Genomic DNA, 22,169 nt, shown 5'->3' with positions numbered 1-22,169 from the left:
GGCCGGGCCCCGTCACCCTTGTGCCATGGGGGTTTTGTGGGGGGGGGGAACAGAAACTCACGGGGTGGGGGAGGGATGACATGGGCTGGTGGTGAGTCACCCGACACGTGGTGCCCTTCTGACACGTCAGGCCACGGGCACCCCCGCCCCCTCGCACGCCCGTCACCCTGCTCCCACCCCCTCGCACGCCCGCCACCCTGCTCCCACCCCCTCGCACGCCCGCCACCTGCTCCCACCCACTCGCACGCCCGCCACCCTGCTCCCACCCACTCGCACGCCCGCCACCCTGCTCCCACCCCCTCGCCCGCCACCCTGCTCCCACCCCTCGCACGCCCGTCACCCTGCTCCCACCCGTCGCCGGCCCGCCACCGTGCTCCCACCCCTCGCACGCCCGCCACCGTGCTCCCACCCCGCACGCCCGCCACCTGCTCCCACCCAGTCGCACGCCCGTCACCCTGCTCCCACCCCTCGCGCCCGCCACCTGCTCCCACCTGCCACCCTGCTCCCACCCCTCGCCCGGCCGCCACCTGCTCCACACCTGCCACCCTGCTCCCACCCCTCGCACGCCCGCCACCCTGCTCCCTCACCCGCCACCCTGCTCCCACCCCTCGGCCGCCCGCCACCCTGCTCCCACCCCCTCACCCCCCCCGTCACCCTGCTCCCACCCCCTCACCCGCCTGCCACCCTGCTCCCACCCCGCCACCCTGCTCCCACCCCTCGCACGCACGCCCCCTGCTCCCTCACCTGCCCCCTGCTCCCACCCCTCGCACGCCCGCCACCCTGCTCCCACAACCGCCACCCTGCTCCCACCCCTTGCCCGCCCGCCCCTGCTCCTCACCCGCTCCCCTGCTCCCACCCCTTGCACGCCCGTCACCTGCTCCCACCCCTCGCACGCCCGCCACCCTGCTCCCACAACCGCCACCCTGCTCCCACCCCTTGCCCGCCCACCCCTGCTCCCACCTGCTCCCTGCTCCCACCCCGCCACCCTGCTCCCACACCCGCCACCCTGCTCCCACCCCTCGCACGCCCGCCACCCTGCTCCCATCCCCGCACGCCCGCCACCCTGCTCCCACCCGCCACCCTGCTCCCACCCCCTCTCACGCCCGCCACCCTGCTCCCACCCCCTCGCACGCCCACCACCCTGCTCCCTCACCCGCCACCCTGCTCCCATCCCCTCACCCGCCTGCCACCCTGCTCCCACCCCTCACCGCCCACCACCCTGCTCCTCACCCGCCACCCTGCTCCCACCCCTCGCCCACCCGTGACCCTGCTCCCACATCCTCGCACGCCTGCCACCCTGCTCCCATACCCTCGCCCACCCACTACCCTGCCCCCCACACCGTTGCACACACACCACCCTCCTCCCACACCCTCGCACCCCCACCCCCAGCTCCCACACCCTTGCACACCCACCACCCTGCCCCCACGCCCTCGCCTGGCCAACGCCCTGCCCCCCTCGCCCACGTGTGCGCCCCCAGAGATTACAGCTGCCAGCGCGCGGCCTGGAGGCGAAGCTCGTTTATTGAGGATCCAGGCGCCAGGGTCGGGGGGGGCAGGGGGCAGGGGGCGGGGGTCACTCGGGCAGCGGGTAGAACCGGAACCTGCCGAGAGAGAGTCCAGACGTCAGCCCCATGGGTCACCCCCCCACACCTCGGCCGGACCTCCCCCCCCCGGCTGCACGGGCCCCTTCATTGCCACCCCACTCCTGGCTTCCCACCCCCTCCTCCCTCCCCTGTATTCCCCTTCCACCCCCGCCTCCGCCCTCCCCCACCCTCCGTGTCCCCCTCCTGCCCTCCCCCTCCATGTCCTCCCCCTTCAGATCCCACTACACCCCATCCACCCCCCCCAAACCACAGCCCCGCCCCAGCCCAGGCCCCGCCCTTCCACTATCCCGCCCCTATCCCCGCACAGGCCCCGCCCCTTCCCTAGCCCCGCCCTATCCCCAGCCCAGGCCCCGCCCCCTTCCCGTAGCCCCGCCCCCTTGCCCTAGCCCAGGCCCCGGCCCCTGGGTCACTGCAGGGCGCAGGTGATGACCCCCCCGAGCAGGCTGGAGGCGGAGAGGACGCTCAGCAGCAGCAGGGAGTCCCGCAGATCCCTGCGCCCTGGGGGTGGGGGGGGGGCAAATGGAGGGGATGAATGGGGGGGAGGGGAAGAAAGGGGGCAGTCTGGGGAGGAGGGGGTTAAACCGGGGGGGAGGGGGCAGGAAGGTAGAGAGGGGGCGGGCTGTGACGGGGAGGGACCCCAGGCGCACCCCTTCCTCCCCCAGCCTTGTGCCAAAGGGGGTCGTGGGGGGGGGGAGAAGGCCAGCGCTGGAGGGCTGGGAGGGGGCAGAGGAGAGAGGTGGGGCCAGGCCCCCCCACCAGAGGGGGACTCACCGGGGTAACATTTTTTCAGGGCCCAGCAGGGCACCTCCCCCTTCTTGCAGCTGGAGCAGTTGATGGCCAAGGCCGAGCCCCCTGGAGAGGAAGAAGGGGGCCAGCGTCAGCTGGGGGGGGGGCTGGGGTACCCCACCGCTCCCCACCCCCACCCCAGGGTGTTGCGGAGGGGGGACCATTCGCTCAGGGCTGGACGGACACGGAGAGGCCGGAGGTCGCAGGTGGCCAGGCTGAAAAGCAGCCACCTCTGGGGTGGGGCACCCTCTACTGCCCCCCTTCCCTGCCCCACAGCGCCCCCTAGCGCCACCCTGGGGCCAGCCCCACCTCCCAGGGGAGAGCGCCCCCTGCTGAGCCCCCACTCCAGCTCCACCCTCCAATCAGCCCGGCTCTGCCCAGCATGGGATTAGGGAGGGTCCGGCTGGGCCCTGTCTGGCAGCTGATACAGTGGGTCCCCCAGAATAATTTTGGGGGGACTCGGTTTCCCCCAATACTACAGTTTTGGGGTCACCCCTCCCAGCACCCATCTCCCGAGGGCCGGTACTTACGGCAAGCCGGCGGGCACAGAACTGTGGGGGGGCAGAGAGAGAGAGGGTGAGGTCATCATGGACTGTGCATGGGGGGGTGTCTGCCCCCCTGCACCCCACATCCCACCCCAGCTCATGGGGCAGAGGCGGCTCTCAGCTACGGACACACCCCAAAACCAGCTGTGGGGCACAATATGGGAACCGGGCTGGGCCTGGGCCGACACCCCAAGAAAGGCCCACAGGACTCGGGGGGAGGCAGCACTGAGACCCCAATTGGGGCCCTGAGGACCCCCATCCCTCCCCACAGCCCCCCCCCCGTACCCTCCTTGCTGTATTCCAGTAGCTTCACTTCCCGCAGCCAGTCCCAGAACTTGGGCAGGTCGGAGAGGGTCTGGTTGATCTCTGGGGGGGGGGACAGCGACGGTGCCTGTTTGATGCCATCCTGTCCCCCCCAGGCTCCCTCTTTCGGGGCGCAGGATGGCCCCCTTCAGGCTAGTCCCCCCCCCTCTCCAGGGGGGGCGGTTGTAGGGGAGGGGGTATTACCAATGAGACGTAAGACTCGGTGGGTTTTCTCAGTCACCGCATCCATGGCTTGCTCATCTGGAGGAGGAAGAGGAAGGGTTGCAGGAGGGGCTGGGGTTCTGGGGGGGGGCTGCTGGAATGAATCTATGGGGCACTCAGGGATTCCGGCTCCCGAGGGGGCAGTCTGGGGCTCTGGCTTCAATCTTGCATCCAGGACAACCGGCTCGTGAGCCGGACACATCGGTTGTCAGTAGGGACCAGAGTTAACGGCCCGATTTGAGTCAAGACAGGGCAGGCCATGCCCCCTGCCCCCTGCGAAGGTTATTAGAAGAACCCAGGCGTCCTGGCTCCCAGACCCCGCCCCCCAGAGCAAGGGGCGCGAGGACGGGACCCTACCCAGGGCGAACCCCTTGAAGGCCGCCGGGTCCCAGGGGCGGCCGGGGCAGCCGGGGCGGGCGTGAAGCTGGCGGTAGCGGGCGCAGAGCCGGGCGAAACGGGCCGGGATGTCCCGGTGCCCCGCCCGGCACTGAACGCAGCTCCGGGCCAGGGGGGCCAGGAGGGCGAGCGTCAGCAGCAGGGGGGCAGCCAGGGTGGGGCCGGGGAACAGAGCCCAGGGGGCAGCCGCTGCCAGGGCCAGCTGGGGGGCACCGGCTCCCCAGCCTGGCCCCATAGAGGGGGGGGGGGTGGGGCCAGGCCCAGGAGGAGATGGGGGTCAGGTTTCTCTAGGGCCAGGAGCAGGGGGCCGCCGCTAGGGGGCAGCAGAGGCGGGGGCCACCCCAGTGTGTGTGGGGCGGGGCGGGGCAGCCAGCCAGGTGGGCGTGGCCTTTCGAACGCGCCGCCTCCAGCTGTTGGTCCCCAGCGTTCCGAACGCCCCGCCCCCAACGCGCGCGCGGCTCTTAAAGGGGCGACGCTCGGGCGGAGGGGCGGGGCCTTTTGGAACGCTCCGCCGCCGGGCGTTCTACACGCTCCGCCCCGCCTGCCTGCCACGCGGGCTACTCTTAAAGGGGCAGCCGGCGGGGGGCGCGCTCCTGTGGGCCCCCCCCTCTCTGCACCGGCTCTCGGGGCCCCAACGTTGCCCTTGGCAACAGCCCCCACCCATGACTCAACCTTCTGCTCTTAAAGGGCCACCCACCCAGAGGCTTTAGGGGCGGGGCTTCTCCTGAGGGGGCGGGGCTTCTCCTCCCAAGCAAGCCAGGACTCTATCCCCCCCACACCTTGAAATGAGGGGGGGAGGAATAAAAGACCCCCCCCAGTGAGATATCTTACAAGCCCCACCCCTTCCACAGATCACCGCCCCGGGGGGGGTGATCTGTGGAAGGGGGCAGGGTGAGATGTGCACAGAGATCCCCACCTGTGGCAAAGGATTAGTGGGGGGGGGAACCCCCCCATCTGCATGTGGCTACTACAGAGGCTTCTAGCCCTGGGGGGAGGGGGCAAGGCGGACCCCCCCACACACACACCAAAAAAAAAGCCAGCTCCCACACCATCACCTTCAGGACATTCCTTTCTTCCACGCAACTTTGCACCGACGGAGGTTACAGACACGCGTGCAAAGCCGCCCGTGCAAACGGACGGAGGGCCTGTGGGCACGGACCCGCCCAGCCGGGGTCTGCCAACGCACCAGGTCCGTGCAAATACACCAGGGGCGGACGACTCGTGCCAAGACACCCCCCCCCCCCCCACAAAAACCTGCTCCCTCTTCCCGGCTCCCCACTTGCAATTCCCCAAGCAGCCAGCAGGTGGCGACTCCTAGGCCTCGCCCCAGGCCGGGGAAACGCCCACTCTCTTAAAGAGACAGCCACAGCGAAGTCCCACACCGGACACGCCAGAAATGGGGGATTTGGGGGGGGGGGCAGTGGCAGCCTACCCTTGCCCTCCCCCCGCTAAAGGTGCAATCCTGGTTCCCTGCCCCCTGTTCTAACCCACAACCCCCACTCCCCTCCCAGAGCTGGGGAGAGAACCCAGGAGTCCTGGCTCCCCGCACCCCCTGCTCTAACCCAAAAACCCCCACTCCCCTCCCAGAGCCGGGGAGAGAACCCAGGAGTCCTGGCTCCCAGCCCCCCCTGCTCTAACCACCAGCCCCCACTCCCCTCCCAGAGCCGGGGAGAGAACCCAGGAGTCCTGGCTCCCAGCCCCCCCTGCTCTGACCCACCAGCCCCCACTCCCCTCCCAGAGCCGGGGAGAGAACCCAGGAGTCCGGCTCCCAGCTGCCTCCACCCCCATACGTGCAGTAGGAGGAAGGTAGGGCCATGGGGGGGGGGGAATTAACTGTACAATAGTAACATAACCTTAAAGTGCAGATACAGGCATTAATCAGTCACCCCAAAATCCTCCCCCGCCGCCCCCCACAACTAGCAGCTCAAGCCCCAGGCAGGGGAGCTGGAAGTCCCTCCTGCCCCCCCCCCAGTCCCGGTCAGGTGGCTGGTTCCGATCCCAGGGTCTTCATTTCCCAGCTGTGGGGGGAGTGGGTCAGGACCCGGCTGGGCTCCGCTCCCCAAAACCCAGGGCGTTGACGGGGACACAGGATCCATCGGGAGACAGAGAATCGGTTCTGGAAAGGAGCCGGACAAGAGAGGGAGGAATCGGTGAGGAGTAAGACACAGCCGTCCTGCCCCCCCCCATCCCAGAGCCAGGGAGAGAACCCAGGAGTCCTGGCTCCTTCCCCCGCTGCTCTAACCCACCAGCCCCCAGTCCCCTCCCAGAGCCGGGGAGAGAACCCAGGAGTCCTGGCTCCCAGCCCCCCCTGCTCTAACCACCAGCCCCCACTCTCCTCCCAGAGCCGGGGAGAAAACCCAGGAGTCCTGGCTCCCAGCCCCCCCGCTGCTCTAACCACCAGCCCCCACTCCCCTCCCAGCCCCATAACAAAGCAGGGCATTATAATACCAGGCATGACAGGGTACAAAGCCAGCTTTGTTGCCCGAGGCGAGAGACAGATTCAGCCCCATTCCCCTCCCCCCAGATGCGGGGGGGGACCCCCCCTCCGAGCACCCCATATCTGTGAGGCAGGCTCCATTCACCCCCTGGAGAAACAGCCAGTCCCCCTCCCCCTCATACACAGCCTGCCCATGAGAGTCAGGAGACCCTACCAAAATAAAGGGTACCCTTGCCAGCACCCGCAAAATATACACTGAGTATTCTATATAACCAGAGCCCCCGCCATACTCACCCCCTTATAATAAATCCAGGGACCTCCCCTGAAATATCCAGGGGGACCCTGGTGCTCAGAGATAAGGAAGGAAAGCCATGTACCCCCAAATAAATCACACCTTGCCTAGCCCCCCCCCCATCCTGAATTTGGGGGGTGGTTATTATGAGTTATCCAATGCCAGGTGCCCCCTGTGGCCATTCAGGGAGTTGCAGGGCTTCTTGCCACAAGGCCGCCCCACAAACACACCATAGACTTGCAAGTATCCCACTACTGACACCAAGATATGGGGGAGGAACTAGTCCCCACCCTCACCCAGCCACTGCTCCCACCTCCCTGCCCCCCCAATCCCATCGACCCCCATCGCCTTCCTACTACCAGAAGTAATTTTCAACCTCCACTAATGGACCCCTCAACCTCTCTTAGCTCATCTGCCTCTCTTCCCGTTCCCCCCAGTCACCCTCCCCGTTCCCCACCTCACCACCCCAGATATCCTCTGCCTGCCACCAACGTCACCAGTCAGGATCCTATTTCATACCCCCCAACGCCCACCAGGAAGTCCACCCCCAGCTCACACCTATTCCCTTTCTTCCGGCCCCCATCACCTATCTACTCCCACCCCCACATTCCTACCACCAATCCACCCTCCTCCACCAGCCACCACCTTCACCCCACCTGCCAGTTCATCCAGAGACAGCACCCAGCCCCAAGCAGCCTCCCCACTCCCCATCCCATCCACCACCATGATGGTTTCATCCAGAGGCCGACCATCCCCTTCCTGCCACCAGTCGGCATCATTCCAGGATCCATCCGCCCCTAGCAACCTCCCCATCCCATCGCCCCCCCTCCACATCCACTGCCCCCTTGCCAGCAGGCCCCATTACAGAGCAGGGGGACCAATGCCCCCCCCAACCACCATTCCCATCTACCTCTAATCCCCTTCCTGCCACCAACCACCATTTCTTGACATCTCCAATCCCAGTCACTTACCGGTGCCCACCACTGCGGTCAGGTGAGATCAGCCCCCCCCTCCTCGTACCCCGGCCGATTCCTCTGCTCCCTCCTCGGCGGTCAGTGGCGGACGAAGCGCAGCGAGCGCGAGTTGAGGATGTCCTCCGGGTCGGGGAAGACCGAATCCACCCGGAAGCCTTGGTCCAGGGCGGCCTTCAGCACCTCCTCCAGGAACTCCGCCGCCGTGGCCACCTCCCGCGCGTCCGGCGGCGCCGTCCGGAGAGGCCGCACTTTCTGCTTGGCGTACTCCGCCTCGGGCAGGCCGGGGGGCCGCGGGGCCCACTCCAGACGCAGGTGGTGCCGGCTCCGGCCCGCCTCCTCCTCCTCCGCGGGGACGGCCGGGCGCAGCTCCTGACCGGATCCCTCCTCTCGGGCGGCCCCATCCCCGAGCCGGTGGTTGGATTCGGCCTCGGCGAGATGGCTCAGGCGGGGACCCGCCCCGCCGGCCTGGCCCAGCCGGGCGGCCAGCAGCGCCAGGAACTGCCCGTCGGTGCAGAAGACGTTGGCGGTGAAGACGCGGAGCGGGCAGGTGCTGAGGCCGTAATCCTGCGGCCCGCGCCGGACGGTGAAGTGCAGCAGCCGCTCCCGGCCGTCGACGTCGGCGTGGAGCACGGCGCCGGCCCGGCGCCGCCGGCGCTCGGCCGCCAGCCGGCTCAGCTCTGCCAGCAGGGGCCGGATCTGGTAGAAGTCGGCCTCGGCCCGGAGCAGGGCCAGCTCCGGGTAGCCCTCGGGCAGGTCGAGCCGGCCCAGGCGCAGGAAGTTGAGGACGTGCCGGAAGGCTTTGCCGTCGCGGTCGATGACGTAGTGGCCCCGGCGGTCGGTGCGGGCCGGCCGGGGCCCCCGGAACATGGCCCCCAGCATGGAGTCGGGGAAGCGGGTCAGGGTCTCCAGCGTGGTGCTGTAGAAGGTGCCGCCGACGTTCAGGGTGACAGGGCCCACGGGCAGCCCCGGGGGGTCCCCCCCGGCCGCCGGCACCGGCCGCCGATCCTCCTCGTCCTCCCCCATCCCAGCACCTGGAAGGGTTTGATTGACAGCGTGAGGCTCTCTCTCCCGGACGCCGGGGTTCTCTCGCCCTGCTCGTGGGGTTCCTGTCCTGCTCTTGCTCCCGGACGCCTGGGTTCTCCGCTCCCTCCCTCCCTGTGTCCAGCCTGCTGGGGTTGGGGGGGGGGGTCCTTTAGCTCTTCCCTCGGACACCTGGGTTCTCTCCCTCTCTCCCGGACACCTGGGTTCTCCCCTCCGTCCCTCTGCCCAGCCTGCTGGGGCTGGGGGGGTCCTTTAGCTCTTCCCCGGACGCCTGGGTTCTCCCCTCTGTCCAGGCTACGAGGGGGCTAGTGTGTTGGGCAGGGGCGGGGCTCTCTCTCCCTCGGACGCCTGGGTTCTCTCCCGGACACCTGGGTTCTCTGTTTCTCTCCCGTACAGATACCTGGGTTCGCCGCTCCCTCCCTCCCTCTGTCCAGGCTACGAGGGGGCTAGTGTGTTGGGTGGGGGGGGCTTTCTCTCTCCCTCGGACGCCTGGGTTCTCTCCCTCGCTCCCGAACTGCTTCTCTCAGGACGCCTGGGTCCTCTCTTGCCCGGATCCTCTCTCTCCCCCCACCCCGGACACCTGGGTTCTCTCCCTGTCCGGGCACCGGGGGAAAGGGGGGCGGGGGGGGGAGTCTCTCACCGCCGGCCCCAGGAACGCAGCGCCGGCCCCCGCCAGGAAGTGAAGCTACCGGCGGGCGGAGCGGATCCCGGCCCCTTTCTAGGGAGGGAGCAGCTGGTGGGGGGCGGGGCCAATCCCTCCCCCGCCGGCTCGTCCGGCCCCTGAGCCCCGCCCGGTCCGCGGGTTCGGTCCCCGCCCCCGCTGCGGCGATCGCCGGCTCCCTGCAGCTTCTGTCCCCTCCCCCCTCGGGCACCGCCCTTCTGCCCCCTTCCCCGGGCACCCCTCCTCCCGCCTCCCTGCTCCTCCGGTCCCCCTTCCCCCGGGCCCCCTCCTCTCCCCTCCCCTCTGCTCCTCCGGTCCCCCTCCCCTCAGGCACCCCCTTCTGCCCCCTTCCCCCCCGGGCACCCCCTCCTCCCGCCTCCCCTGCTCCTCCGGTCCCCCTTCCCCGGGCCCCCTCCTCTCCCCTCCCCTCTGCTCCTCCGGTCCCCCTCCCCTCAGGCACCCCTTCTGCCCCCTTCCCCGGGCACCCCTCCTCCCCCTCCCCTGCTCCTCCGGTCCCCCTTCCCCCAGGCCCCCTCCTCTCCCCTCCCCTCTGCTCCTCCGGTCCCCCTCCCCTCAGGCACCCCCTTCTGCCCCTTCCCCAGGCACCCCCTCCTCCCCTGCTCCTCCGGTCCCCCTTCCCCCGGGTACCTCCTCTCCCCTCCCCTCTGCTCCTCCAGTGCCCCCTTCCCCTAGGGCAACGCCCTCCTCTCCCCTCCCCTCTGCTCCTCCGGTCCCCCTTCCCCTCAGGCACCCCCTCCTCTCCCCTCCCCTCTGCTCCTCCGGTCCCCCTTCCCCTAGGGCACCCCTCTCCTCTCTCCATTCCCTCCATCCCACGTCTCTTCTCATCCTTTCATTCACACTCAGGTCTGCATTGGTTCCCCCATTCTCTCCCCCTTTCCGTCCCATCTTTTCTTTCATTCTCTCCTTGTTTCATTCTCCTTTTTCTTTCGTCCTTTCATTGGTTCCCTCACACTCATCTCTTCTGTCATTCTCACGTTCTTTCATTCCGTCTTCCTTTCCCGCGTAGCCCGTCTTCGGGTCTCCCTCCGCCGGGGTGGCTCGGTCCTGCCCCCCCACCCCGGCCAGGCCGGGCCAGGTGTGGCCGGGGGTGTCACCGCGTCTAGGCGCGTGACTCAGCGGGTGTGGACGTGCCGCTTTGTGCCGCACGGGGAATCCACCCACCGCGGCGAGCGTGTCGGGGCAACTGCAGAATCGCACTCGTGCCCGGACGCCTGGGTTCCAGCTCCCCCAGAGTCTGGGGTTCTCTCCCTCCCGGACGCCTGGGTTCCACCTCCCCCAGAGTCTGGGGTTCTCTCCATCCCGGATGCCTGGGTTCCAGCTCCCCCAGAGTCTGGGGTTCTCTCCCTCCCGGACGCCTGGGTTCCAGCTCCCCCAGAGTCTGGAGTTCTCTCCCTCCCGGACGCCTGGGTTCTCTCTCCCCCAGATTCTGGGGTTCTCTCCCTCCCGGACTACTGGGTTCCAGCTCCCCCAGAGTCTGGGATTCTTTCCCTCCCGGACTCCTGGGTTCCAGCTCCTCCAGAGTCTGGGATTCTTTCCCTCCCGGACACCTGGGTTCCAGCTCCTCCGGAGTCTGGGATTCTTTCCCTCCCGGACACCTGGGTTCTCTCTCCCCCAGATTCTGGGATTCTCTCCATCCCGGACGCCTGGGTTCTCTCTCCCCCAGATAGTGGGGTTCTCTCCCTCCCGGACGCCTGGGTTCTCTCTCCCCCAGATACTGGGGTTCTCTCCCTCCCGGACGCCTGGGTTCTCTCTCCCCCAGATACTGGGGTTCTCTCCCTCCCAGACGCTTGGGTTCTCTCTCCCTCCCGGACACCTGGGTTCTCTCTCCCCCAGATTCTGGAATTCTCTCCCTCCCGGATGCCTGGGTTCTCTCTCTCCTGGGTTCTCTCTCTCTCCCAGATTCTGGGTTCTCTCCATCCCGGACGCCTGGGTTCTCTCTCTCCCAGATTCTGGGATTCTCTCCATCCCGGACGCTTGGGTTCTCTCTCCCCCAGATTCTGGGATTCTCTACCTCCCGGACGTCTGCTTTCTCTCTCTCCCCAGAGTCTGGGGTTCTCTCCATCCTGGACGCCTGGGTTCTCTCTCCCCCAGAATCTGGGGTTCTCTCCCTCCTGGACGCCTGGGTTCTCTCCCTCCCAGACACCTGGGTTCTCTCTCCCACCAAAATCTGGGATTGTCTCCATCCCGGATGCCTGGGTTCTCTGCACCTAGCCACAAGGACTCTCTAGCCAGACTGTGTTTTGGTTTTAATTGCACCAAAAAACAATAACAAAAAACTTCCGCAACCACATCACAACCAGGAGGACTTGACTCACCGCCCCCACACCCACTGTGGGGTGTATCTGCTCCACTGAATGCCGCTGTCAGAATCATAATTAGCTTCAGTGTTAATTAGCCGGGGACGCCACCCAGGACTAGCCAGCAAACCAGATCTGCAACAAGCTAACTGACACGCAAACCCAGCAGTAGCAACCGAACCAGCCTTGAGAACCCAGGCGTCCTGGCTCCCAGCCCCCCCTGCTCTAACCCACCAGCCCCCACTCCCCATCCAGAGCCAGGGAGAGAACCCAGGAGTCCTGGCTCCCAGCCCCCCCTGCTCTAACCACCAGCCCCCACTCCCCTCCCAGAGCTGGGGAGAGAACCCAGGAGTCCTGGCTCCCAGCCCCCCCTGCTCTAACCCACCAGCCCCCACTCCCCATCCAGAGCCGGGGAGGGAACCCAGGAGTCCTGGCTCCCAGCACCTTCTGCTCTGAGATTTAATCAGCAACCCAGATTCCAGCCAAGATACCCATGGGGTTGAGTCAGGCAGTTTTGGGGGGCTGGCGCCCCACAGCATGGTGGGGGGTCTCATGGGTTGACAGCACTGTCAGCAACCCCACGGTTACTTGGAGGTGTAACAGCCATACTGGGTAACCGGCCGCCCCGCCCCAGAGGTGGCTGCATCTCAGCGCCGGGCGAGGGGTCCCTGGGTAACCGGCCGCCCCGCCCCAGAGGTGGGCGCATCTCAGCGCCGGGCGAGGGGTCCCTGGGTAACCGGCCGCCCCGCCCCAGAGGTGGGCGCATCTCATGCTTTTGCTTCGTTTAACAAGTTGTTTATTGACTGGCTCCAGACACCTGATTGGGCAGCACTAACCCGCCCCCGCCCCACCCCCTCTCCCCCCATTGGCTTCCCAGGCCCGGCTCCGCCCCCCGGCCGGCCTTAACCCTTGAGCTCCTCCTCGCACACCCAGCGGTAGCGCTGGGAGCAGTGTTCGTCGTTCCAGAGCCCGTCGTCGTGCAGGTGGGCGCAGTCCTCCCCGCCCCCGAGTCCGTGGCCTTCGTATTCGTCAGGCTGGCCTGCCCTCCACTGCCTGAAATGACAGCATAACCGCTGGGGGCGGGGCAGCGTGAGAGGGGAACGGGCCGGGCGGGGGCCCCGGGGGAGCCCAGAGAGGGCGATGGGATTATATCAGATTAGCCCAGATTAGGTGGGATTATATCAGATTAGACCAGCTGGGATTAGGTTGGATTAAGATTTTTGGCAGAGGAGTCTAGGCGGAAGAATCTCATTATGAAATTTCTCTCCGTCCCCCACGTCGGTACCTAGAGACTGTGATGAGATTTGGGTTGGCCTGGATGATGTCACGCGAGATGACGTGACGTGTCATGACATGATGTCACATGACATCATATGAGAGGACATGACGTGACATCACATGACATAATGGGGCATGACAGCCGTTGAGATGACATGACGTGATGTGATGTCATGTGCCATGATCAGACGAGATGAGATGACGTGATGTGACATGCCATGCCATCAGCTGAGATGACATGACGTGACGTGATGTCACATGCCATGGTCAGATGAGATGACGTGATGTGACATGCAATGCCATGACATCAGATGAGATGACATGACGTCACATGACATGATGGCAGATGAGATGATATGACATGACATGCCATGACATCAGATGAGATGACATGACGTCACATGACATGACGGCAGATGAGATGATATGACATGACATGCCATGACATCAGATGAGATGACATGACGTCACATGACATGACGGCAGATGAGATGATATGACATGACATGAAGTGTCATGACATGAGGTGATGTGACGTGACATCGCATGATGGCACATGATCAGACATGACAGCCTAGACCCGTAATCTAATCCACACCCAATGTAGCTTCGTCCAACCCAGCCTAGATGGCATGTCATGTCACGTCCTCTCATCAGACGAGAGGGCATGACATGGCGTGGAAGTGACGTGACAACATGACATGACGTTATGTCACATGACATGACATCTGATGAGGTGACGTGACATGACATGAGATGATTCCACATGACATGACATCAGATTAAATGACATGATGCGATGTGATTGGGGCAGATTAGCGTGGCATTGATTACAGGTATAGAGTGGATTAGATTAATCTAGATTGGGTGTTGTCACGGACTCACAGATCGTGCCCACTCTTGGCTCCGTGGGGAGTGCCCCTTTTCAGTGAGAGCCCTTCTCGGGGGTCCGCTCTCTCCCGGGGTTAAGACCCTCCAACAGGTGTGGATTAGGCCGGGTTGGATGAAGCTACATTGGGTGTGGATTAGAGCGGGTTGGATGAAGCTACATTGAGTGTGGATTAGATTTCTGGATTAGACCAGGTTGGATGAAGCTACATTGGGTGTGGATTAGATTTCTGGACTATGTGGGTTGGATGAAGCTACATTGGGTGTGGATAGGATCACTGGATTAGGCCGGGTTGGATGAGGCTACATTGGGTGTGGATTGGATCACTGGATTAGGCCGGGTTGGATGAGGCTACATTGGGTGTGGATTAGAGCGGGTTGGATGAAGCTACGTTTGGTGTTGGGTGTGGATTGGATCACTGGATTAGGCCGGGTTGGATGAGGCTTCATTGGGTGTGGATTGGATCACTGGATTAGGCCGGGTTGGATGAGGCTACATTGGGTGTGGATTAGATTTCTGGATTAGACCAGGTTGGATGAAGCTACATTGGGTGTGGATAGGATCACTGGATTAGGCCGGGTTGGATGAGGCTACATTGGGTGTGGATTAGATTTCTGGATTAGACCAGGTTGGATGAAGCTACATTGGGTGTGGATTGGATCTCTGGATTAGGCCGGGTTGGATGAAGCTACATTGGGTGTGGATAGGATCACTGGATTAGGCCAGGTTGGATGAGGCTACATTGGGTGTGGATTAGATTTCTGGACTACGTGGGTTGGATGAAGCTACGTTGGGTGTGGATTCGATGTCTGGATTAGGCCAGGTTGGATGAGGCTACATTGGGTGTGGATTAGGTTTCTAGATGAGGCCGGGTCGGATGAAGCTACGTTGGGTGTGGATTTGGGGGGAATTGAGATGACACGGGGCCATGCTAAGTATTGTTAACCGGCTGATCCAGACTCCAGTCCCTGAAAGCGGAGCTGGGGGAGGGGGAGGGTGGGAGGCAGGGAGAGGAGATTGGTTGGGATTAGGGATCTGACTGGATTGATTTAGGAAGTGACGAAATCAAATCAGATCTGGATCCAGATTAGCACAGGGATGGGTTGGGTTAGGATTTGGATTTCTGGGACTAGATCCGGATTGGATCTGGATCAGGAGAGAGATTGGATTTGCAACAGGATCAGTACTGGATTGGGATCTGGGCCGGGATTTGGACTGAATTTGGATTTATATTAGAGGATATAATCTGAGATGGACGGACGGACACGGGAAGCGGGTGGTGGGAAGGCCGAGGGGGGGGGGGGCGATCCGCGCCGCTCACCGGGAGTCCATGGTGTAGACGGAACCGTCGACCCACAGCCACCGGCCGCTCTTATCGGTCAGCCCGATCCAGGTGTACAGAGGGACCGTCCGCTCCTGCACATACAGCTGCCGCGGGAAAATAACCCGGCGCCGGATTATTTCGGGGGGGCGCCCCACGGCGCCCCCTGCTGGGGGAGGCTGGGGCTGCAATGGCTGAGAGCCCACCCCGCGCCCCACGGCCGGCGCCCCCTGCTGCGGGAGGCCGGGACTGGAGTCGCCGGGAGCCCGCCCCACGCCCTGCACCCCACAGCCAGCGCCCCCTGCTGCGGGAGGCCAGGACTGGAGTCGCCGGGAGCCCGCCCCACGCCCTGTGCCCCACGGCCGGCGTCCCCTGCTGGGGGAGGCCGGGACTGGAGTCGCCGGGAGCCCACCCCACGCCCTGCGCCCCACGGCCGGCGCCCCTGCTGGGAGGCCGGGACTGAGTCGCCGAGCCCGCCCCACGCCCTGCGCCCCACGGCCGGCGCCCCTGCTGCGGGAGGCCGGGACTGAGTCGCCGAGCCCGCCCACGCCCGCGCCCACGGCCGGCGTCCCCTGCTGCGGGAGGCCAGGACTGGAGTCGCCGGGAGCCCGCCCCACGCCCCGAGCCCCACGGCCGGCGCCCCCTGCTGCGGGAGGCCAGGACTGGAGTCGCCGGGAGCCCGCCCCACGCCCGCCCCACGGCCGGCGCCCCTGCTGGGAGGCCGGGACTGAGTCGCCGGGAGCCCGCCCCACGCCCTGCGCCCCACGGCCGGCGCCTGCTGGGAGGCCGGGACTGAGTCGCCGAGCCCGCCCACGCCCTCGCCCACGGCCGGCGCGCCTGCTGGGGGAGGCCGGGACTGGAGTCGCCGGGAGCCCGCCCCACGATCTGCGCCCCACGGCCGGCGCCCCCTGCTGGGGGAGGCCGGGACTGGAGTCGCCGGGAGCCCGCCCCACGCCCAGCGCCCCACGGCCGGCGCCCCCTGCTGGGGGAGGCCGGGACTGGAGTCGCCGGGAGCCCGCCCCACGATCTGCGCCCCACGGCCGGCGCCCCTGCTGGGAGGCCGGGACTGGAGTCGCCGAGCCCGCCCACGCCCTGCGCCCCACGGCCGCGCCCCTGCTGGGAGGCCGGGACTGAGTCGCCGAGCCCGCCCCACGCCCTGCGCCCCACGGCCGGCGCCCCCTGCTGGGGGAGGCCGGGACTGGAGTCGCCGGGAGCCCGCCCCACGCCCTGCGCCCCACGGCCGGCGCCCCCTACCTGCTCCTCCCGCGTGTTGATGACGACCAGGTGGGCGTTCTGGGCTTTGCAGTACAGGTCCGAGTCCTCCCAGGTCTTCTGCTGGCTGGAGAACCAGTAGCAGCTGTCGCCGAAGCGCCCCCAGCCCCTGGGGCAGCACCCGGGCCGGCTCCCTGGGGGGCAGGTGAGACAATCAGCCACCCCCCCGAACCCCAAAACCCAGTGCTCCCCCCCCCGCGCCCCACGGCGCCCCCTGCTGGGAGAGGCCGGGGCTGGCGTGGCCGGGAGCTCACCCCCGCGCCCCACGGCGCCCCCCGCCGCCAGCTCCCCCCGCCCCACTCCCCACGGCCTCTCACCGTTGGATTTCAGTTCGATCAAGTCGCAGTTCAGCGAGTTCAGGGAGTCCCGCAGCAGCCCCACCTGCTCCTCCAGCCGCTGCTGAGCTGGGGGGGGGGACAGGGTGTTAGCGCCCCTGCCGGGAACCCCCTCCACAGCGCCCCTGCAGGGGAACCCCCACACAGCGCCCCTGCTGGGCCCCCTCCACAGCGCCCCTGCAGGGGAACCCCACACAGCGCCCCTGCAGGGGAACCCCTCCACAGCGCCCCTGCAGGGGAACCCCACACACACAGCGCCCCCTGCTGGGGAACCCCCCCCACACAGTGCCCCCACCTGCTCCTCCAGCCGCTGCTGAGCTGGGGGGCGGGAGACAGGGTGTTAGCACCCCCTGCCGGGGAAACCCCCCCCCACACACACACAGCGCCCCTGCTGGGGAACCCCGCACACACACACGGCCCCCTGCTGGGGAACCCCCCCCCCGCACACACACAGCGCCCCCTGCTGGGGACCCCCCCCCGCACACACACAGCGCCCCCTGCTGGGGAACCCCACACACACACACACACAGCGCCCCTGCTGGGGACCCCACACACACACTCACCTTGGATTGAATTTTCCTTGGCGGCACCCCGGGACCGGGCCACAGGGGTCCGTTTGTCCTGCAGGATGTGCACGGCGGGGGCGACGGGCGCTGAGGGGGTCCTGCTCCCCTCCCCGTCAGCCCCCTCCCCTCTGATCCCCTCCCCACCACCCCTCCCCTCTTAGCCCCTCCTCACCAACCCTCCCCTCTGATCCCCTCCCCTCCTCACCAGCCTCCTCTCCTCTGATCCCCTCCTCCCCAGCCCCCACCTCCCCACGCTGCGCCCCACTCACCGCTCCGGCTCAGCCCCTCGATCTCGGCGCTCAGGCTCTGGTTCACGCTGCCCAGCGCCCCTGTGTCCCCGCTGCGCCGCGCCCAGCCTGGAGTCTGGGGTGGGGGCAGCCGGTGGGGGTGAGAGCCAGTCCCAGACCCTCCCACTCCCGCCCCCAAGACCCCTCCCTCTAGACCCCCACCCCCTCTTTCTGCCCCTCCCCCTGCGCCCACTGCAGCCCCCCCACGCCGGGGTGGGGGGTGGGGTTCGCACCCGCCCCCCGTGACTGCACGAGGAGCCGGGAGCGCGACGTGCAAATGGAGAACTAGGCTGCACCCCCCCCCAGCCTAGCACGCCCGACCCGGAGGCCTCGCACGCCCACCCAGGCCTTGCACACTGGGCCAGGCCTTGCACGCCCCCCTCCTGGCACACGTGCTCCTCGCCTTGCACGTTTCCCCCCCCCCCGACCTTTCACCTTAGGCCTCAGCCTCTCACGCTCTGCCCCTACGTCTTTGCACACTCGCACGCCCTCGCACGCCCTCGCACGCGCATCCCCGAGGGTCACTCACTGCTGACGGCCAGCGCGATGGTCCCGATGCTGAGCCCGACGCACAGTGCCAGCAGGGCTTGGAGCGGCCGGGGGGCGGCGCAGAGACGCTGCCAGCCCCAGTGCCGGGGGGGGAACGCTGGGGAGGGGGAGAGACCGTCACCCAGGGAGCTGGGCCACCCCCCATCCCTGCCCTCTCGCCCTGCGGCTGGCCCCCTTCCAAACCCGCCCCCCGCTGCCCCATTAGAGGGACCCAGGAGTCCGGGAATGGGGGGACGAGCCAGGGACCCGGGAGTGGGGGGACGAGCCAGGGACCCAGGAGTCCGGGAGTGGAGGGATGAGCCAGGGACCCAGGATATGCCAGTGGGGGGGGGGCCTAGTGGCTCAAACTCATCCCCTCCCCCATCCTATGGGGCGTGACCCCCCTCACCCCACCTCTTCTCTCCTGGCCCCGGTTCCCCCCACCCCAGCTGCTCCACCACCGTCTGTGATACCCCAACTCCCCACCTGCCTCCCCAGGCCCCACCCCTACCTCTCCCGCGCGGGGCGCAGGCCTCATCGTCCGCCTCCAGCGACTGGAAATCGTCGTAGTCCTGGCCCATGGCGCTGGGGGGTAGCTGGGGGGGGGACAGGTTAGGGAGGGGGGAGGGGGCCAGGACGCTCCTCCTCCATCCCCTGGGGCTACTCCTCCATCCCCCGTTCCCCCCCAATCGCTCCTCCATCCCCAATCTCCCCTCCATTCCCCATCCCTCCTCCATCCCATGCACCCCCTTCTATCCGCCTGATCCCCTCCTTCCTCACTCCTCCTCCACCCCGATCCTCCCTCCATCCCCGATTCCCCCAATCCTCCTCAATCCTCCCGATCCTCCTCCATCCCCACGCCCCTCTCCATCCCCTGATCCTCCTCCATCCCCTGCTCCTCTTCCATCCACCCGATCCCCTCCTTCCCCTCAATCCCCCTCCATCCCCGTGCCCTCCATCCCCAATCCTCCTCCCCATCCCCTGCTCCCCTTCCATCCACCCGATACCCCTCCTCCATCCCCTCAATCCCCCTCCATCCCCGCGCCCCTCCATCCCCAATCCTCCTCCCCGCCTCCCCTCCATCCTCACTCCTCCTCCACCCCGATCCTCCTCTATCCCCGTGCCCCCTCCATCCCCCAATCCTCCCTCCCCGCTCCCCCTCCATCCTCACTCCCTCCTCCATCCCCTCTACTCCTCCATCCCCTGCCCCCTCCATCCCCCAATCCTCCCTCCATTCCCCATCCCCTCCTCCATCCCATGCACCCCTTCCATCCCCTGATCCCCTCCTTCCTCACTCCCTCCTCCACCCCGATCCTCCCTCCATCCCCGATTCCCAATCCCTCCTCAATCCCCTCAATCTCCCTCCATCCCCGCGCCCCTTCCATCCCCCAATCCTCCCTCCCCGCTCCCCCTCCATCCTCACTCCTCCTCCACCCCCGATCCTCCTCCATCCCCGTGCCCCTCTCCATCCCCTGCTCCTCTTCCATCCTCCCAATCCCCTCCATCCCATTCCCCAATCCCTCCTCCGTCCCCTGATTCCCCCAATCCCTCCTCAATCCCCCTCCATCCCCTGATCCTCCCTCCATCCCCGCGCCTCTCCATCCCCTGATCCTCCTCCATCCCCTGCTCCCCTTCCATCTGCCCGATACCCTCCTCCGTCCCCTCAATCCCCTCCATCCCCGCGACCCCTCCATCCCCCAATCCTCCCTCCCTCCATCCTCACTCCCTCCTCCATCCCCAATCCTCCTCCCCATCCCCTGCTCCCCTTCCATCCACCCAATACCCCTCCTCCGTCCCCTCAATCCCCCTCCATCCCCGCGCCCCCTCCATCCCCAATCCTCCCTCCATCCCCCTCCATCCTCACTCCCCTCCATCCCCAATCCTCCCTCCTCCATCCTCACTCCCTCCTCCACCCCTGATCCTCCCTCCATCCCCCCATCCCCTGCTCCTCTTCCATCCTCCCACTCCTCCATCCCATTCCCCAATCCCTCCTCTGTCCCCTGATTCCCAATCCCTCCTCCATCCCCTCCATCCCCGATCCTCCCTCCATCCCCGCGCCTCTCCATCCCCTGATCCCTCCTCCATCCGCCCGATACCCCTCCTCCGTCCCCTCATTCCCCTCCATCCCCGTGCCCCCTCCACCCCCAATCCCTCCTCCGTCCCCGATTCCCCCAATCCCTCCTCAATCCCCCTCCATCCCCGATCCTCCCTCCACCCCGCGCCTCTCCATCCCCTGATCCCTCCTCCATCCCCTGCTCCCTCTTCCATCCGCCCGATACCCCTCCTCCGTCCCCTCATTCCCCCTCCATCCCCGCGCCCTCCACCCCCAATCCCTCCTCCATCCCCTGGCACTACCCTCCTCCATCCTATTCCCTCCATCCCCAATCCCTTCTCCATCCCCTGGGGCTACCCCTCCATCCCCATTCCCCCAATCGCTCATCCATCACCCGCCCCCTCCATCCCCACTCCTCCTCCATCCCCTGCTCCCCTTCCATCCGCCCGATCCTCCCTGGCGCTCCCCCTCCATCCCCCTGTTCCCTTCTCTTGACCTCAATCGCTTCAGTCTCTCCCTCCCCACTTGGGGGGGGTCTCCACCTCCATTGTCTCATTCCTTCGCTCCGAGCCCCTTGGGCTCTTTACCTCTCTCCTGGTGCTGGGGGGGGGGGCGCGAGGGCCTGACCCCTCCGTTCTCTTGTTCCCTTAATCCACCGCAGAGGAGGCCGCTACCCCTCCGGTGACTGGCTCCCTCCTGCCCCCCCCCCGGGAGCACTTTGATCTGTCAATAATCCTCCTGGACGCACAGGCCCAGGGTCACCTCAGGCATATGAAAGGGGCAGGGGGAGAACCCAGGCGTCCTGCCACTGCTTCCGCTCCACCACTAGGGCCCACTCCCCTCCCAGAGCCGGGGAGAGAACCCAGGAGTCCTGGCTCCCAGTCCGCCCTGCTCTAACCCACCAGCCCCCACTCCCCTCCCAGAGCCGGGGAGAGAACCCAGGAGTCCTGGCTCCCAGCCCGCCCTGCTCTAACCCACCAGCCCCCACTCCCCTCCCAGAGCCGGGGAGAGAACCCAGGCGTCCTGGCTCCCAGCCCCCCTTGCTCTAACCACCAGCCCCACTCCCCTCCAGCGAGACCCCAGGGAGGAGGCGGGATGCCAGGGCAGATGGGCCCGTCTTGTTGTTCCCTTTCCCCGCACGCGGCCGGCGTGGACCCACCTGCTCCCGGGCGCCCGTGACACAGAGAAAATTCCCCCACCTCCATCGTCCCCCCCCCCGACCCCAAATCCCTCCTCCCACCAGGGCGCGGTGGCTTTGCCCGGGTCTCAGATCGGATGCAGATGCTGCTGGTTCCCCTTTCTCGTTAAATCAGGAAGCCCCCCCCCACTGAAGGGGGAAACGGGAAGCGACTCGGGGTTCTGGGAATAACCTCATCTCCCCCCCCCCCGCCACCACAGAATCGCTGCTGAGGGTCAGAGCTGGCCTGTGCCTGGATGAGAGACCAGCACTAGGGGGCGCTGTGGGGCAGGGAGCGGGGCGGGGGGCTCAGCAGGGGGCGCTCTCCCCTGGCAGGGGGCTGGCCCCAGGGCGGCGCTAGGGGGCGCTGTGGGGCAGGGGGCTCAGCAGGGGGCGCTCTCCCCTGGCAGGGGGCTGGCCCCAGGGCGGCGCTAGGGGGCGCTGTGGGGCAGGGAGCGGGGTGGGGGCTCAGCAGGGGGCGCTCTCCCCTGGCAGGCAGGGCTGGCCCCAGGGCGGCGCTAGGGGGCGCTGTGGGGCAGGGTGCGGGGGGGGGCTCAGCAGGGGGCGCTCTCCCCCGGCAGGCGGGCCTGGCCCCAGGGCGGCGCTAGGGGCTCAGGTGTGTGGGGGGCTCAGCACAAATCACTATCCCATTGGTTAGTGAAGAGCTTTCCCTCCTGGGGCGGGGGGTGACAGGCCCCAGGCCGCATCCCCCACCCCCCTGAGAAACCCAGTCGCCCGCCTGGGGCTGGATGAGAGTCGGCGCCTCCTGTAGGTCCTCTTGCAACGTTGCCGTCTTGTTTCCTCTGCCCCATCTCTCCGCCTTTCCCCCTGCACATCTCACTATCTATCTGCCTGTCGCCTGCCCCCCCGCTATCTATCCGCCT

At 66.8% G+C, this 22,169-nt stretch overlaps 3 protein-coding genes across 7 annotated transcripts; all 3 read right to left on the bottom strand.

The window, feature by feature from the left end:
* Positions 1-1,514: 1,514 nt before the first annotated feature.
* On the bottom strand, positions 1,515-4,575 carry TMEM95 (transmembrane protein 95). Of its 3 annotated transcripts, XM_039499917.1 has the most exons (7): positions 3,818-4,575; positions 3,443-3,499; positions 3,221-3,301; positions 2,921-2,941; positions 2,376-2,456; positions 2,015-2,102; positions 1,515-1,601 (listed from the first exon to the last, which is right to left on the bottom strand). In XM_039499917.1, exons 1-7 carry the CDS (start codon positions 4,089-4,091, stop codon positions 1,574-1,576), a joined length of 630 nt encoding a protein of 209 aa, XP_039355851.1. In that variant the 5' UTR covers positions 4,092-4,575; the 3' UTR covers positions 1,515-1,573. The 3 variants fall into 3 exon arrangements, with proteins under 3 accessions (XP_039355851.1, XP_039355852.1, XP_039355853.1); XM_039499918.1 differs by lacking the exon at positions 2,921-2,941; XM_039499919.1 differs by lacking the exon at positions 3,221-3,301.
* A 1,016-nt stretch (positions 4,576-5,591) lies between these two features.
* KCTD11 (potassium channel tetramerization domain containing 11) lies at positions 5,592-10,277 on the bottom strand. Of its 3 annotated transcripts, none has more exons than XM_039499907.1 (3): positions 10,257-10,277; positions 7,557-8,590; positions 5,592-5,972 (listed from the first exon to the last, which is right to left on the bottom strand). In XM_039499907.1, exons 1-2 carry the CDS (start codon positions 10,264-10,266, stop codon positions 7,638-7,640), a joined length of 963 nt encoding a protein of 320 aa, XP_039355841.1. In that variant the 5' UTR covers positions 10,267-10,277; the 3' UTR covers positions 5,592-5,972; positions 7,557-7,637. The 3 variants fall into 3 exon arrangements, with proteins under 3 accessions (XP_039355841.1, XP_039355843.1, XP_039355844.1); XM_039499909.1 differs by lacking the exon at positions 10,257-10,277 and adding an exon at positions 9,241-9,276; XM_039499910.1 differs by lacking the exon at positions 10,257-10,277 and adding an exon at positions 9,001-9,039.
* Positions 10,278-12,443: 2,166 nt separating this feature from the next.
* ASGR1 (asialoglycoprotein receptor 1) lies at positions 12,444-21,015 on the bottom strand. Its single transcript, XM_039499691.1, has 10 exons — positions 20,696-21,015; positions 18,567-18,651; positions 18,053-18,173; positions 17,761-17,773; positions 17,510-17,603; positions 17,238-17,327; positions 16,657-16,743; positions 16,322-16,473; positions 15,068-15,174; positions 12,444-12,632 (listed from the first exon to the last, which is right to left on the bottom strand). The coding sequence occupies exons 2-10, from the start codon at positions 18,634-18,636 to the stop codon at positions 12,482-12,484; spliced, it is 885 nt and encodes a 294-aa protein (XP_039355625.1). The 5' UTR covers positions 18,637-18,651; positions 20,696-21,015; the 3' UTR covers positions 12,444-12,481.
* Positions 21,016-22,169: the final 1,154 nt, after the last annotated feature.

This window comes from Mauremys reevesii, linkage group 14, assembly GCF_016161935.1.
Source record: "Mauremys reevesii isolate NIE-2019 linkage group 14, ASM1616193v1, whole genome shotgun sequence".
Lineage (NCBI taxonomy): Eukaryota > Metazoa > Chordata > Testudines > Geoemydidae > Mauremys > Mauremys reevesii.
Note: the sequence above shows the minus strand (reverse complement) of the source record. Positions and strands in the feature narration are given on the sequence as shown.